The sequence below is a fragment of the Raphanus sativus genome, chromosome 6 (genome assembly GCF_000801105.2).
Source record: "Raphanus sativus cultivar WK10039 chromosome 6, ASM80110v3, whole genome shotgun sequence".
NCBI lineage: Eukaryota > Viridiplantae > Streptophyta > Magnoliopsida > Brassicales > Brassicaceae > Raphanus > Raphanus sativus.
Window position 1 is genome coordinate 38954704 of NC_079516.1, and position 15823 is coordinate 38970526.

At 28.2% G+C, this 15823-nt stretch overlaps 1 protein-coding gene across 1 annotated transcript; it reads left to right on the forward strand.

Annotated features, from left to right (window-relative positions):
* The first annotated feature begins 8824 nt into the window (after nucleotides 1-8824).
* On the forward strand, nucleotides 8825-10210 carry LOC108809731 (uncharacterized). The gene is made up of 2 exons (XM_018581886.2): nucleotides 8825-9133; nucleotides 9884-10210. The coding sequence occupies exons 1-2, from the start codon at nucleotides 9023-9025 to the stop codon at nucleotides 10109-10111; spliced, it is 339 nt and encodes a 112-aa protein (XP_018437388.1). The 5' UTR covers nucleotides 8825-9022; the 3' UTR covers nucleotides 10112-10210.
* The last annotated feature ends 5613 nt before the right edge of the window (nucleotides 10211-15823 follow it).

Consider the following 15823-nt stretch of genomic DNA (forward strand, 5'->3'; position numbering starts at 1 on the left):
ATATATTATGTTTTAATAAATCTGATTTTTAATTATATAAACTAAAATTTGTTTTAAAACTAAATATAGTTATGGTTTTTGGTATAAAATCGAATAAACCAAAATTTAATAGTGTATATAAACCAAACCAAGGTACATATGGAATAAATATGGTAACTAATTTTTAATCAAAACCAAATCAAAACAAATCAAAACCGAACCGAAATCCAGATTCAACACCCTTCAATCACACAACTTTATAACAACTGTTTTAAATAAATATATTAGAGATCAAAATAACATATCGCGGATTTTTCCTAGTTACCACTAAAAAGCGAAATTCTAGTATTTCCTCTATTTCATAACAAGTGTCATTTCTAATATTTTTTCTTATTACACAAAAAGTGTCATTTTATAATTTTAATGCAAATCTATCTTATTAAAGTAGAAGTACTTTAAGCTTTTGTTTGGTAATAGGGATATGAGTCTTTAAAAAAATTAAATTTTGTTTGGTAACAAAGATAGTAGAGAATTTTGTATTTTCCTTATTTAAATGATAGATTTAAGTATTTAATGTATTTTCCTAATTTAAATAATAGATTTCTTTAATAGAATAAATCTTAACCAAAATAAATTTCCTTATAGATTTTTTGTTAACATTAAATATTTTTCAATATTTATTAATAAAATAATAAAATAAAAATTACACATCAAAATCATTTTATGTATCATATAAATAAGATATAAAATATTTTATTTATAAATTATTAGTATAACACTTTTATAATATAAGTCCAATTAGTTATAAATATTATATTTTTTATGATACACTGTGATATAATAGACGATTAAAATCACATAATATAATTATTTAAAGTAATAAATAAAAATTTTGTTTTAAAATTTTATACTAAAAATTATGTAATACATATTAATTTACACACACACACACATATATATATATATATATATTATCATTAGAACAAAGAAAAAAAATTGAAGTGAAAGCAAATAATTATACGGCCACATGTCAAACTATAGAAATAAACAACAATGGCGTAAGATTTTTTTTAACAAATTTATTTTAATTTAAAATATGTTTATATATTTTATTTATTTATAAATTATTTTATTTTTTATTAATAATGCTAAGATTTTGGAATTAGAAAAAATTATGACTCATCTCTATATTATTTTAATTAGGAATTTAAAATTTATATCAAAATATTTTTTTTAACTTTTAATTTTTATTATAACTACAAATGTTAATTTTAAATCTAAATTTATGTTTAAATATTATAAATATATCATTTATAAATAAAAAATTAAAAACATAAAATAAATACCCGCCCAACTAGTTGTACTTAATTTCAGCTAAAAATTAATTGCAAATTACATTGATTTTATAAATAATTTTATTTATCTCAAAATTTATTGGTCAGAAAAATGTAACTAATAATAACTTACATATATTTCTATCACTTTCTTAATCTGTCTGAAAAATGTCAAAAAACACTCAATGTATAATAGATACTAATTGGAAAAGCAATACACACCTCTTTTCCCGATACATGTCGATGTCGTTGTATGAATGTAATATATATCCCTATATGTTTTTTTTTGATAAAGGGCTTATATATCCCTATATGTTAATACCACTTTATGCCGAACTTAAGATAGAGTTATTAACACTAAGAGGCAGTTTTCATGTTTTTATTACAATATAAGGTAGTTTCAACTACTAAGGTAATTTTTTCTAACTAAAACCAAAAAATAGTTAACTAAATTAATTCATGTGACCAAAATAGTTTCACATTTTGCAACTTGCATTATCTCTCTCCTTTCTACTTAATCATCACCACGTTTTTTTTTCTTTCCAACTTGCATTATCTCTCTCCTCTCCTTCTTTTTCTCCTTCGTCTTCTTCCTCATTCATTCTCTATTTTTTTAGAAAATTCATATTTGATTCTTAAATTTCTTTTTTCAAATTTTTTTTATGAAATCGTTTTCTCCATCACTCGATCTATCTTTTGAGATCTGTGAAGCTATAGTTTTGAGATATATGTTAGATGCCCAACATGTTCTAAAGTTGTGTACATTAATTAGTGTACATGTGTACAATAAAAGTTAATGTGTAAAGTTGTATATAGTTGTGTACATTCGTTAGTGTATATGTGTACATTCGTTAGTTACATGTGTATATTCGTTAGTGTACATGTGTACATTCGTTATTGCTCAAAAACAAAAAATGGTGTTACATGTGAGTGTCTATGCATCGGTGTACAAGTGGACACAATTATTCAAGTGAATTCATTGTACATGATAGTAATATTTGTATGTACACATGAACATCATTTGGTTGTACACATGTGTGCAGGGGTGAGAGTTTTGTTTGTAAATGATACTCTTTGTATTGAGAATTGATTTTGATGTGTATACATATAATGGAAAGTGATAATAGTAGAGGAGCACAATGTAAATGTTGTACACAAATAAGTGTGTACATGTGTACTATGTTGCATGTTTATCTATGTGCACAATGTGTCAAATTATATTTGGGTTTGTACACATGTACACCCTGAAAATTAAGAGCCGAATTGAAATATCTAGAAAGTTCAAAGACTCATTTTTGTAATTATAAAAAATATGGCATGTACAATTAAAAAGTATGAAATCAATTTGAAATGGTATATTTGCAAATCAGAAACGTATGGGTCAGAAATGAATATATCCAAAATGTCTAGGGACCAGATGTGCAATAAAATCAAAATTGGCCATTGTTGCTCATCAAGCTTTTATAACGAAGGCGGCGAGATGGAGGAGATGAAAACGGCAAGACAGAGGTGACGACGAGAAGCAAGCGACGAAGACGATGAAAAAAAGGAAGCGACGAAGACGATGACGAAAAAGAGGCGCTGAAAGAGTGACGAGAAAGATGCGACAAACACGGGGACTAGAAGGAGACAGATGACGAAGTAACAGAGGAGACATGGCCGTAAAGAAAGGAAGTCGTGACGGATTGAAAGCTGATGACGGCTGAGATTCAAGGTGGCTTGGACATAAGAATCTGTGGTGTCCACCTGTACACTGATGCATAGACACTCACATGTAACACCATTTTTTGTTTTTGAGTAATAACGAATGTACACATGTACACTAACGAATGTACACATATACACTAACGAATGTACACAATTATATACAACTTTACACATTAACCTTTATTATACACATGTACACTAATGAATGTACACAACTTTAGAACATGTTGGGCATCTAACATATATCTCAAAACTATAGCTTCACATATCTTAAAAGATAGATCGAGTGATGGAGAAAACGATTTCATAAAAAATTTGAAAAAAAAAATTTAAGAATCAAATATGAATTTTCTAAAAAAATAGAGAATGAAAAATTTGAAAAAAAAAATTTTTAGATTCGTTTCGGGTCCGAAAGATGATTACAATTTTGATCTTCAGAACAAAAGAAAAAAATAATACAAAGTGGAGATGGTGAATGTGGTTTTTTTGCAAAATAATAAATATGAACCATTAAAAAAAATCCAATGGTTAGAAAATGAAACATATATGAATTTTGTCAATTGTGTCAGATTTAATCTAGACCACAGAATGAGAAGAGGGATGTGTGGTTGAGCTTATACTTAGTTACAAGTTGACTAATTATTTAGAAAACAAAGACGCTGTTAGAAAAAAGTGTTCTAGGAGTTGAAACTGTCTTTTTGTGTAATAAAAACTTCAAAACTGTCTTAGAGTGTAATTGTTTCCTTAAGATATATAGTGTTAATCAACAGTAAGTAGATTTGAACTGAACATCTATTATTTCTCCTATTATGTTTTCGTATAAATGTATGCAGGTAGCTGGTATGTAGTAAAAGGATTATATGTGATAAAAATAAATATTTATTAATGGAGTTCGATCAAATGGAATTAGCATTACTTTTTGATGTGTAGTGATTTTCAGAAAATCATTTGTCAATCATAATATGGAATGATATAAAATGAAATGGAATCATTTTTCTTTTTCTTTATTTAGCCAGTAAAATAACAAGAAATGTAAAAAAATTATGCATTCATGAAGATTTTATCCTGTAAAATGTATTCCACCAAGACTAGGAAGATGGTGTTTTATGGATGAGTATTAGAAGGATAATAATTTATTTTTCAGGTCAGGTTTGTATAGTACACTCGAAGATTTTGAGGGTTTAATCGGGACAAAAAATACAAGAGTCAGTTTTTCATTTTTGTAAGTGAAATTTAGAAGTTTTATTTGGTCGATGAAATGTATGTAAACTCTTTGACAGTTTTAAACGATTTGCGACAAATTATATTCAATTGATAAAAATAATATAAGAATTATAAAAATTATCTGATTTTGCAGTTTGCATGAAATAAATAGAAACAATAGAAAAAAAATTCAGCATATTTGTGATCACGCATCTATCTCAGACACAAAATACAAAGATAATTTTGTACGCGGTGCTTAAAGTCAACCATTCTTTTTTGTTCACACTGATACGAAATCTCAAATCTCAAATTTGATTAATAAAGTATTAATTGAGTTTGTATAAGTTGGCTACAAAAAGATTGTATCCTGTTGCACACGTAATTTTTTGACACCAAGTATTCCTTTTCTAGGCTCTTCACACATGTTACATATGTATGGCATGGTCTCGTTTCCGGTTCAGTTGGGAACATGATTTTTTTTTGTTTGGTTAATAATTGGCGACATGGGTGCTGTCCGTGAAAACCTAATTGGGGACATATCAGTTCACATATAACAAGCATAGGTAATTTAAGTATGAGATAATTCGCTTGTATGATTTTTGACACTACATTGTATCGCTCTCACAGTGAACCACTAATTCTCAAAAAAACATATACATGAGTTAAGTACATCAGAAAATAAGTCATGATGTAGTTTCAAACCCAAACTCATTCCAAAATGTGAAATAAACATGTGAAATCATAAACTGAATCTGAAATATTGCTGCCGCGAATCCTCTTGAAAGAGAAGGGTGTCTACGGGAAGACTGTTCAAAGATTAATGGGTCACCCACACTCTGGTCAGTGGATTCTATCTCCTCCGAAATCGAACCGTTAATTTTTTTGAAGTTCGAAATCATTATTTACTGTCTCAATAAAAATTTATCACATGATTTTTCTCTGTGTTTTGGTTTCACTCGCACGCTATCGCGGATCACTTCTTTATAGGCCGGCCATCCATCTTTTCACTATTCCAATTCAAGCACGTTTAACTCTGGAGTTCTAAACAGATGTATGCCGGAAAAAGTATGCACACTTTGGTGACATAGTAAATTAATTCTCTTAAATCTTTTCATATATCACACTTCGGGACGTTACAATTCATCTTTTCTCAAAAAACGCAACGTCTTCGTTGCATTCCACGACAAGTTTGAAGACACTTTTCGGGTCAGAACCGAAATGGATAACCAATTCTGCTACCACTTGTAACGTCCGACTGCTACAGTTAATGGGTCATCCACGCATGTTTACTCGGTCGTAGGTTCCAATTTTCATCCCATCTGATAATCGGTTCTAATTTTTTTGAAGTTTAAAATCATTATTTATTGACCATGTAATCACTGTATGATATTTTCCCGTGTTTTATCCTTATTTACACGTCATGCGAATCAATTTTTAATAGGTTATCCATTTTTTTACTATTTTAGATTAAACACGATTAATTTTGAAATTCTAAATGGATAGTATGTCGGAAAAATTAACACACTTTAATAATATAGATAATCAAATAAATTTTCTTAAAATTTTCCATATATCATAATTTAAGATGGCACGGAACCAATAACAACCATACGTACCTTTTAGCAAAAACAGTAATAAGTTAATAACCTTACGTAATACGTACATAACGATTTCCGTAAACTTTCAAGGTGTGCAGTGCAGATAACACATAATTGTAGGCAATGGGCCATGGGCCAGCTTACTCTCTTAGACTGATCGGGCCTGCACGTGAAATATGAGCGGATTTACTCCAGAAATATCCAACGTTTTGCATGAGTTGATTCAGAGCATCTCCGACCTATTACTATTTTCACCTCTATAATAGTATTTAGAGGTGAAATTACTCCAGCTCACCTCTATTTCTTCTTCTATAATAGATATCTCTATTTTTTCCTCTATTTATAGAGGAAAAAATAACATTCTTCTATTTTTTACTTTATATTTTAGAAATTATTATTTTAGGGGAATACATTGGAACATATATCACCTCTATTATAGAGTTTCCCTATTTTAGAAGTAAAAATAGCAAAATATGTTGGAGATGGTTTTATAGGCTAAATTACTTAAATTTTGAAAAGTATTATAAAATATTTTATTATTTTTTGATAAAAAATAGTTATTATCAATTATTAAGGTACTACTTTCATTCGTTTTAAACTATCACTCATTTAGTAAGTTGTGTTTTCATATATGATTTTTTTTATACTGATGGGAATATTATCTAAGAAATAAAGAGGTTTGGATGGCGCTAAGACATGTATGTCTAATTGTCTATCCCCACCAAGGAGATTCGTTAAAAACCTCTTCAAACCTCTTTCTCATCTTATCTGGCAATTCATTCTATGTGAGCATCTCCAAAAAATTCTTTATTTTAGAGTTTTGCAAAACTCTAAATCTGAAGTTTCAATGTGTTTTTTTCAAAAGGAAATTTTAAACTTAACTTCAAAATTATTTGTATTTTTTATTATGGTCTCTATATTTGTTATAATTAATACAAATCCATAAAACTTATAAATAACTAGCACATATATAAAAATATCACATTAATATTAATTAATAAAATCTTACAGTAAATATATAAATTATAAATATAAATATATAACTAAATATTAAACTACAAGAAAAAGACACTATATTTTGAAACTTCGAAAACTTCATATTTGAAGTTTAAAGATGTTTTGAAACTTCATATTTGAAGTCTAAAGATGTTTTTAAACCTTAAAACTTCTTATTTTAAGGTTTATATTTAGTTTTATGTGTAAAACTAAAATTTATGAAAACAAATATGAAATATTATAAGATATGATTTTTTAAAGATTAAAATGATAAACAATAAAATATCTAAGAATCATAAAATGTAATATGTAATTATAAGGAACAAAATACAAATAAAAATATGAAATTTCAAATTTGAAGTTTTGAGTAGTGTCACTCTATATTTTGAAGTTTTACTACTAAAAACTTCAAATTTGAAGTTTTAAAGTTTCTTTTTGGAGAACAAAAAACTTCAAATATGAAGTTATAGAATGTCTTTTGGAGGTGTTCTTAGTGACAATTGTTCTATGCATATATATGTAACTGTATGCATTTATATATGACAAAACTATTTCATGACAACATTGTTTGAGACATACATTAGACATACGAGCTTTGATCCGTTTTAATATCTCTAAATACTTCTCCTTCTTTTTCATAAAAAATGTCACTTTGACATTTTTATACAGATTGAAAAATGATTAAAATGCATCAAATTCTTATTAATTATATACATTTTTTTTTGTCATCTGATGGATTATATTCAATTTTAAACAGAGGATACATCAAACCGGCAAGACAACAAGTCTTCCGAAGCCAAAAGCCAGCGTAGTAAACAATACTACCCGGAGCCAAGTTAAAAAAAAAAGACAGGAAAGAACAACACAAAAGCTAAAAGACACGACTCAAACCCAAACATAGACGAAACAGATCGGATTGTTAGCTAATAGAGAACCGTTGCTACCGTAGACTGCGCCTCCTCCTCCTATGCGCCTGTACTCTACTAATCTCCTCCAACTCCAACTTAAACTCGCAATTGGATCTTGAAAGGACTCATCACGCGCCTTCAACGCGCCTCCACTCTACGACAAGGTTCCCGAGCCTTACTCAATACGAATCTTCTCCATACAGCCGGTAACCATTAGCCAACCACCACAGGCAATAGATCTGTAAAGATCTATGTCCATAGCTTCCAGATCTGAACCTCTTCACTTCAGTCCGAAGACATGAAGCTTATGTTCGGATTTAAGACCATCTAGACTAACGAAGAAAGAAAAGAACAGAAAACAAAGCAAGTAAAAATTCGACTCCGGTGTTGTGAGAACCACCGGAGTCGCCGGCCGTCAAATCCTAGATCTAGTTTTCGTAGGGAGAAGATGGAGAAAAAGAGGAGAGAGGAAACGACTTTTTAACTCCGGTCAATATCTTATTAATTATATACATATTCAACCAAAAATATTAAACATGAATAAAATTTAAAATTAATACATTTGTAACTAATATTAAATTGAAAATTACACTGAAATTGTAAATTAACATTTTTGGTAGCAATGAAAATGTTAAAATGACACTAGAATTGTGTAAAAGCCTAACAAAATCGAATATCTTAAGATGTATAAGCGGTGGTTCATTCGCACCGCATGGATATAAATAGCCAAGATCTGAAAAGAATATATTAAATCTGACTAATGTTCAACATTTCATAAAACTTTCCACTTAAGGGGGAAAACTCTATATAACAACAAGTCATTCCCCATATTAACGTTAATCCTATAATTTTCCTTTAAAATATTAAGGAACGTTTTTTTGTGTGGTCCAATTTGGGTCTGAAACCAATTTTCTTTGAAGGCGACGTCGTAGTTGTGGTAATTGATTTAGTCACACGTCAACTTTTTTTCTTTTTTTTTGCTAAACAAGTCACACGTCAAGTTGTCAAGGTATATTTCAAATATGAGTTTCTTAAAATATTGTTCACATCAAACGCACTTTTAAATAATACAATCCAATAATTTCTTATTAGACACTTCAATTAATTTGGAGACGATATATTTTTCTTCATTCGTTTACTTCTCTATTTAATGGCCATGTGAGGTACTTCTCTTCCCCATCCCCAACTTCAACCCCATAAATACAGTCCTTGTTTCATCCTTCCTTTTGTGTTTCTTTAGATTCTTGAAATAACTTAACGGAATCAAGAAACAGGCGTTAGTGTCGACGGAGACAAAATGCCTTGTCTTTACATTACTACAAACGTGAATATGGAGGGCGTTGACACCGATCCGTTCTACTTGGAAGTCACGAAAGCCGTCGCTTCCATCGTCGGACGGCCTCAGAATGTAAGAACCTCTCTTTGCGTTTGATTCTTCTTCCCTTGAGAACAACTCCTTTATGTTTTAGACCAGAAGATGCATCTTGTTTAAACTCATCTAATGCATATTGTCTTAATTTCGATGAGCTCAATCATGTCTCTTCATTTTATAGTTTTCCACACAAATTAAAATTTGTTATTTGTATAATATTGTCTATTTACATCTCTTAATATTCTCCTTTTCTAAATACACACTCAATTACTTATTTTCCCCCATTAATATATTGTATAAATGAAAGGAGTTTTTTTTAATATATAAAAGAAAAGGAATTGGGAAATATATTTGATGCTCTTGTAAAACTTTTAGATTTCGCTTGAATCTTTTTTTTTGTGCGCAACAGCTTGAATATTTCTATAAACGCTATAAAATGATAGTTCATTAATTTCTTTTGGATGCAATGACAACGCATTTTGTTTACTATAAAATGGTAGTTTAGAAATTGAAATCTTGACAAAGAGATAATTCTTTTCTTAAAAAAACAAAGTCAACATCATCATTTTTATACTGTAGATATTTTTATATGTACAATAATTGAAATGTTATGCTTAGATCTTGCTTGCCTATCATGTGAATTGTGGTACCTTCTATTGAAACCCAAAGAACAATAGCATGGCCAAGATTTTTTCCTTCACAACAACGATTCTCATTTTTTGTGTTTAGTAGATTAGAAATCTTTTCAAATTGTATGTCTATTAAACACATATATATTTATTGCAGTTGGTGATGGTGGTGCTGAAGGGATCAATAGAGATAGTGTTCGGTGGGAACAAAGAAGCAGCTGCATATGCAGAGATTGTGTCTATGGGAGGCATCACTAAACAAATTAAGAGACAGCTTATCGCAACCGTTGGTTCTGTTCTCCACTCTCATTTTTCTATTCATCCTACTCGTTTTATCTTAAAAGTTTTTGATATGCAAGCTTTGCCTCTTCCTTCCAAGCTATAGTTTTATTATCTGTTTATTGTTCATCAAACAAAAAAAGTTTGGTTGGTATCATTCGAGTTAACGACCACATACACAGCAATATATCTTTTCTAAACTTTATTTGTATCATTTTAGCTTATACAAGCTTGATTATTAAACTATTATATCATCATTCGAAATATTGACCACATAATCTTAATATACAACTTAAAAGAAAAAATACCGATCGAGAAATGTCCTAATCCGAGAGACTGACTGAGTCTTTGGACTCGGTCATAATTTCATTTTCTTGTATATAATTACTCTTGACAATTGTTTATTAGAGAACTAGTCTCCCTTTTGAAGATTGTAAAAAAACTTTGGATTCTTTAAGTTTCCTTTATTTTACATAAGAACAGAGATGAATGGAACTATAGACGACAAAACATTTTTTAAAAGAAAAAGGAAAAAAAATCACAAGTTGTCCATTTCTCTTTGTTTATGATTGGGCCAATTGGTACATACGTTTTTAATATGGACCACAGTAGAGTGGTATGTTCACGTGGGATCAAACAAAGGAATCCAGAAAATTGCAAGATATGAGATTCTCAAGATGCAAACTATGGAAGCATGGAATGATGGTATCGTTAGTCACCGACACTAATGATAAGTCTAATACTAGATGGAGAAAAGTAATTATTAAAAAAAACATGAAGAAAGCTACAAGAATCAACTAGAAACTAAATCCAGTAAGTGCAATTGCGGCTCGTATCATTTGGGACATGAAACAAATGAATGTTGACTTATTGGTGACACCGTGACAGGCACTTAGCGGTACAAGCTATTGTCTGGATTAACATCAAAGAAAATGATTAAATGATAAACAAAGTGGTCTCGAAGTACAACTCTGAAAACAAGATATGCCGGTGCCTAAGTTTTTAAAAAAAAATTCCTCGTACGTCTTATACTAAGAAGTTCCCAGAAAAAAGACAAGTCACTCTTATTTACCTGCGAGTGAAATTGATGATCAGTGACCACCACTATTAGTGAGATCCTCAATTTTTAGTATTATACACATTTATTACAGTGAAAGGACATCAGAAACGTATAAATTTGTTTGCATGTCACAACAATCTGCAATTGCCACCAGCACCCAAATGTTATTCTTTTTATTCTCGAGATTCCTATTAACTGCGACCTGCGACTACTGAAACCTACGAACCTACTACCGTTCGTTTTGTTGCGCATACTTTTTTCACTTGTTTTGCAACTTTCAATTTCAACGACTTAAAATAAAGACTTACGATTGGTAGCGCAATCAGTCGTGCAATTAGTCTTACGACAACAAAACAAACAACAACTTACGACCAACAACTGATCATAGGTCGCAGTCGCAGATCGTTTGCAACATAAAACCAAACAGGGTCATATATAGAGTTGTTACCATGGTGATAATATAGAGCCATAAAAAATATGGAATGATAGAAAAAAGAGTAAATAAAAATAAAATGAATAATTATAACTTTTTCCATTTATTTATCAAAAATTTTGCTTTAGGTTTAACTTTTAAAAAGTGTGATTGTTTGGTTGAGTTAAAATAAAGTTAAGAGATAATTTTTTTAAATTTGTTAGTCTAAAAATAAAGAAAGTAGTTACACCATTTTATTTCAATATTTTATGTATTTTCTTGTTTGTGTGTAAAAGTGTTTCTCTTTTATTTGAAGCTGAAGCTTTTATAAACATGTACAAATAAACAAAATGTTTATATTACTCTAGTTTTTTGTTCTCTTTATTATTTTGTAAAATCTATACTATTACTTGAGAAGTGATTTTGCTGATTTGTCATGTTTTTCATGATATTAGTTATTTTTTCTTATTTATAATATTTTTAGTAGTTTTCTTATTTATCATATTTTATTTGTTATGTCTCCATAATATTATGTAATTTTGCTTATTTTTTATATTCTCAATAGTTATAGTTAATAGTTTTGCTTACTTGTCATATTATAAACTACTTTTGGTTAAATCATTAGTTCGAATAATCTATATTATTATTTTTAACTTTACTAAACAAGTGGGAGTAAAGGTTCATTCAAATACACATCTGCAAAAACTGAAGTAGCACGAACTGTTAGTTATAATAGAATAAACTGAACCGGCCGGTAATATTATCTTGCTACTAAATGTTGAGAATGTGACTTTTTTTTTTTTGTAAATGGGAGAATGTGACTTAAGACAATCATAATATTTTAACACTTAGGACAATCCAGCATACATATATTAATATTAATATTTATACTATTATACTAGAATATGAGTTAGTACATACTCCCTCTATTTCAAAATAGATGAAGTTTTAGGATTGTGCACGATTATTAAGAAACTTGTTTTTAATCTAAAAAGTATCATTAAAATATAAATTAAAAATTGTTCAACCAATCACAAAATAGATTACATTTTATCATTGGTTACATAGTTTTTGATAAAGTTAAAAAGTACATTGATATACTAAAACATCAACTATTTTGAAACATCAAAAACTCCCTAAAACATCATCTATTTAGAAACGGAGTGAGTAGTTCTTATTATTCTGCTTTAGCCAATTTTTAAAACCATATAATTTTACTAGATATGTCACATAATTTATTAATGATATGAAATGTTTTGAGATAAGAAGAACGGTTATGTTCATGGATGATTGGATTCTTAGACCATATCCAATGTATTTTCATATTCTTTCTTCTATAATAGAGGAACTCTATAATAGAGATGAGTTCTTCTCCAATGTATTCCTCTATTTCTTCCTCTAAAAAGGAATATTCTTAAAATACTCTTTTATTATTTTACAACTAATACCGTCTACTTATACATGTTGAAAATTCACTCAATGATTGTAATTTTTTTTTTTCATAAAATTACAATATTATTTAAAATAAAAATTTTATTACAAAAACTATCATATATAATAAAATAAAATAGACATTATCTAACCATCAATATTACTATATTTTAACATAAATGATTTGTTAATGCATTTCGAAATGCGAAATAAGTATTGAATAATATTTAGGTTGAGCTTAAATATTTTTATTAATATGTTAAAGCTATGTAAAATTTTTAATAGTTAAATTTTAGTTTTAGTTTTAGTTGAATATAAAACATTAAATATCATTTGTTAATTTTTTATTTTTTTTTAAATTTTGAACAAATTTATTGTATTTTTTATTTATGACTATTTATAATTGTGAAAATTTAAAACTATTATGTAAACAAAAACTCTGATATTATACGTAAAAAGTATTATATTTGTCCATAAACATGTATTTTAATTATAATCACAAAAAGTTAAAGGCCCATTTTGCAAATAAAAAAGTATACCTCTATTATAGAGGAATGCTGTTTTTTTCCCTAAATATAGAGGTAAAAATAGTAAATCTCTATTTTAGAGGAAGAAATAGAAATGAGTTGGAGTAAATTTTACTCTATTATAGAGTATAGAGGCAAATATAGTATAGGGTTGCAGATGCTCTTAGCAGTGAGAGATTAATCTGAGTTTGCGGGTCGACCCGCCCCGACCCGCCCCGTCGAATCATTTTTTTGATTTTAAAATCCGACCCGTTTGATCCGCAACTGAAAAAAACAAGACCCGCCCCGCCCCGCATAAATTAACGGGTGACCCGCAGGACCCGCGGGTAAAATAAAAAAATAAAAAAATAATTATTTATACATTTTATTAATATTTTTTGTAAAAAAATAATATATTTTAATAATTTTATTTTAAATATTCGAAATTTTTATTATTTTTTTAATAAAAACATAATTTTATAAACAAAAATTAAAAAAAAAAAATTTTTTTTTATTTTGCGGGTTGGCGGGTACCCGCAGTGTAAATTCGATCAACCCGCACCCGCCCCGCAGAAAATATGCTCAACCCGCACCCGCACCCGCCCCGCATATTCTTCGAATTTGCTGACCCGCACCCGCCCCGCAGCGGGTCAAATGAGGCGGGGCCCGCGGGTAAAGATTCAGATTCCCAGCTGTAATTACAAAGTACAATCTTAAATTACTGTAAATATGATCACATTGACTATGAACTTGTATCTGCCATAAGGTTTTAACATGCATTAATTTATTTAAATAGCTAAGTTATAGAGAAAAGTTTCACTTTTACCATATTATTAGTATTATTAAACATATTTTATTTTATTATAGGGATATTTTAAAAATATATTTTCATTAAAGAGTCAAAGACTATTATATCCTTGCTTTATAGATATATAAATATAAATAACTACTTAAAAATAAAAAATAATATTTTTTTTATAGTTATCGAATTATAACTTTTCAAATTCGAATTTTCTATAACCTTTTTCAATTTTTTTTGAAAATTCAAAAATTCTTTGTGAATCTATTTTTTCTTAATTCTTTTAAAATTTAGATATTTAAAATTGCAAAAACTTAACCCGAATCCGCCTAGCCCTAAGTTTTACTTGCAAAAAAGAAAATTGCAAAAAAAGAAAATAACAAACGTCATGTTTCACATTTTCTTTGCTAAAGACATTTCCAATCCATAACACTATTTTAGTGTCAAATCAAATTATTTTAGTATAATTTTAACATTGATTTTTGGCATCTCCAACCACAACATCAAATATTTCACTAATTTTTTTTTATTATTACATTATTAAACAAAATTCTCATAGTTTTTTAATAGTTAAGTAAAATATTTATTATTTTATAACTACAAGATATAAACTAGTATTAAAATTGTAATTAAAATAATATTTCTAAAATATTATTATGAAACCAAATTCTTACATAAAACAACTAAAAACACTTAACAAAAGCTAAATTACATTATAAAATTTTAAAAGTTAGAATTATTCAGACCACAATTGTTCAATCAATGCATCTCGAAGTTTGAAATGAATTCTCGATCTTTGATTTGCTTATGACAAGTTAATTTTTTTTTGAAATTGAGCATCATAAACACACGTCATCTCAACTTCTGCACTTAGAATTTCGGTATATTCTTCAATTGTTGCACTTATATCATGTTTATCTTCTATAATCATATTGTGCATTATAATACAAATTGTCATTATATCATATAACATTTTCTTGTTCTATAATCACGATGGTCTGGCTACAATTACAAATCTTAAATACAATATTCCAAAAACACATTCCATATCTTTTCTGCATAATTCTTGTTTAATAGTAAGCGTCTTAAGTTCAAAAAGAACAAGCAGAAGGATAACAAATTACCGGTGAAAATCAAATATCACCTAATAATTTATAAGTTTCTACTCCGTATTCTAACTATTTTATTAATGGAATAAATAATAATTTCCCTAATTATTAGATATTTATATAGGCTTATCTTTTAAAAGTTATTTTGTTGTATGCAATTTTTTCTTTTTTTTTTGTTATATTTTTTGTAATTTAAATTTCATGTGTTTGAATTAAACTTGAGAAATATCCTAGAATAGCATTAAAAAAATTTGTTGTCACAAATATAGAATCTAAAAATCAAAATAACCAAAATGTTTTATTAATGAATTAAATATATACTTATACTCGTTGGATTAACTAATTTAAATTTTAAAGTTTAAAGTTAAGGGGTAGAGATTTGGATTGAAATTAAAATTTTATAAAATAAAAAATAAATATTAAAAATTTGAGAATGAAAAATTTTAAAATAGTTTTAAAAATATTTTCGAATTTCAAAAAGAAAAATTTCAAAAATAAAAA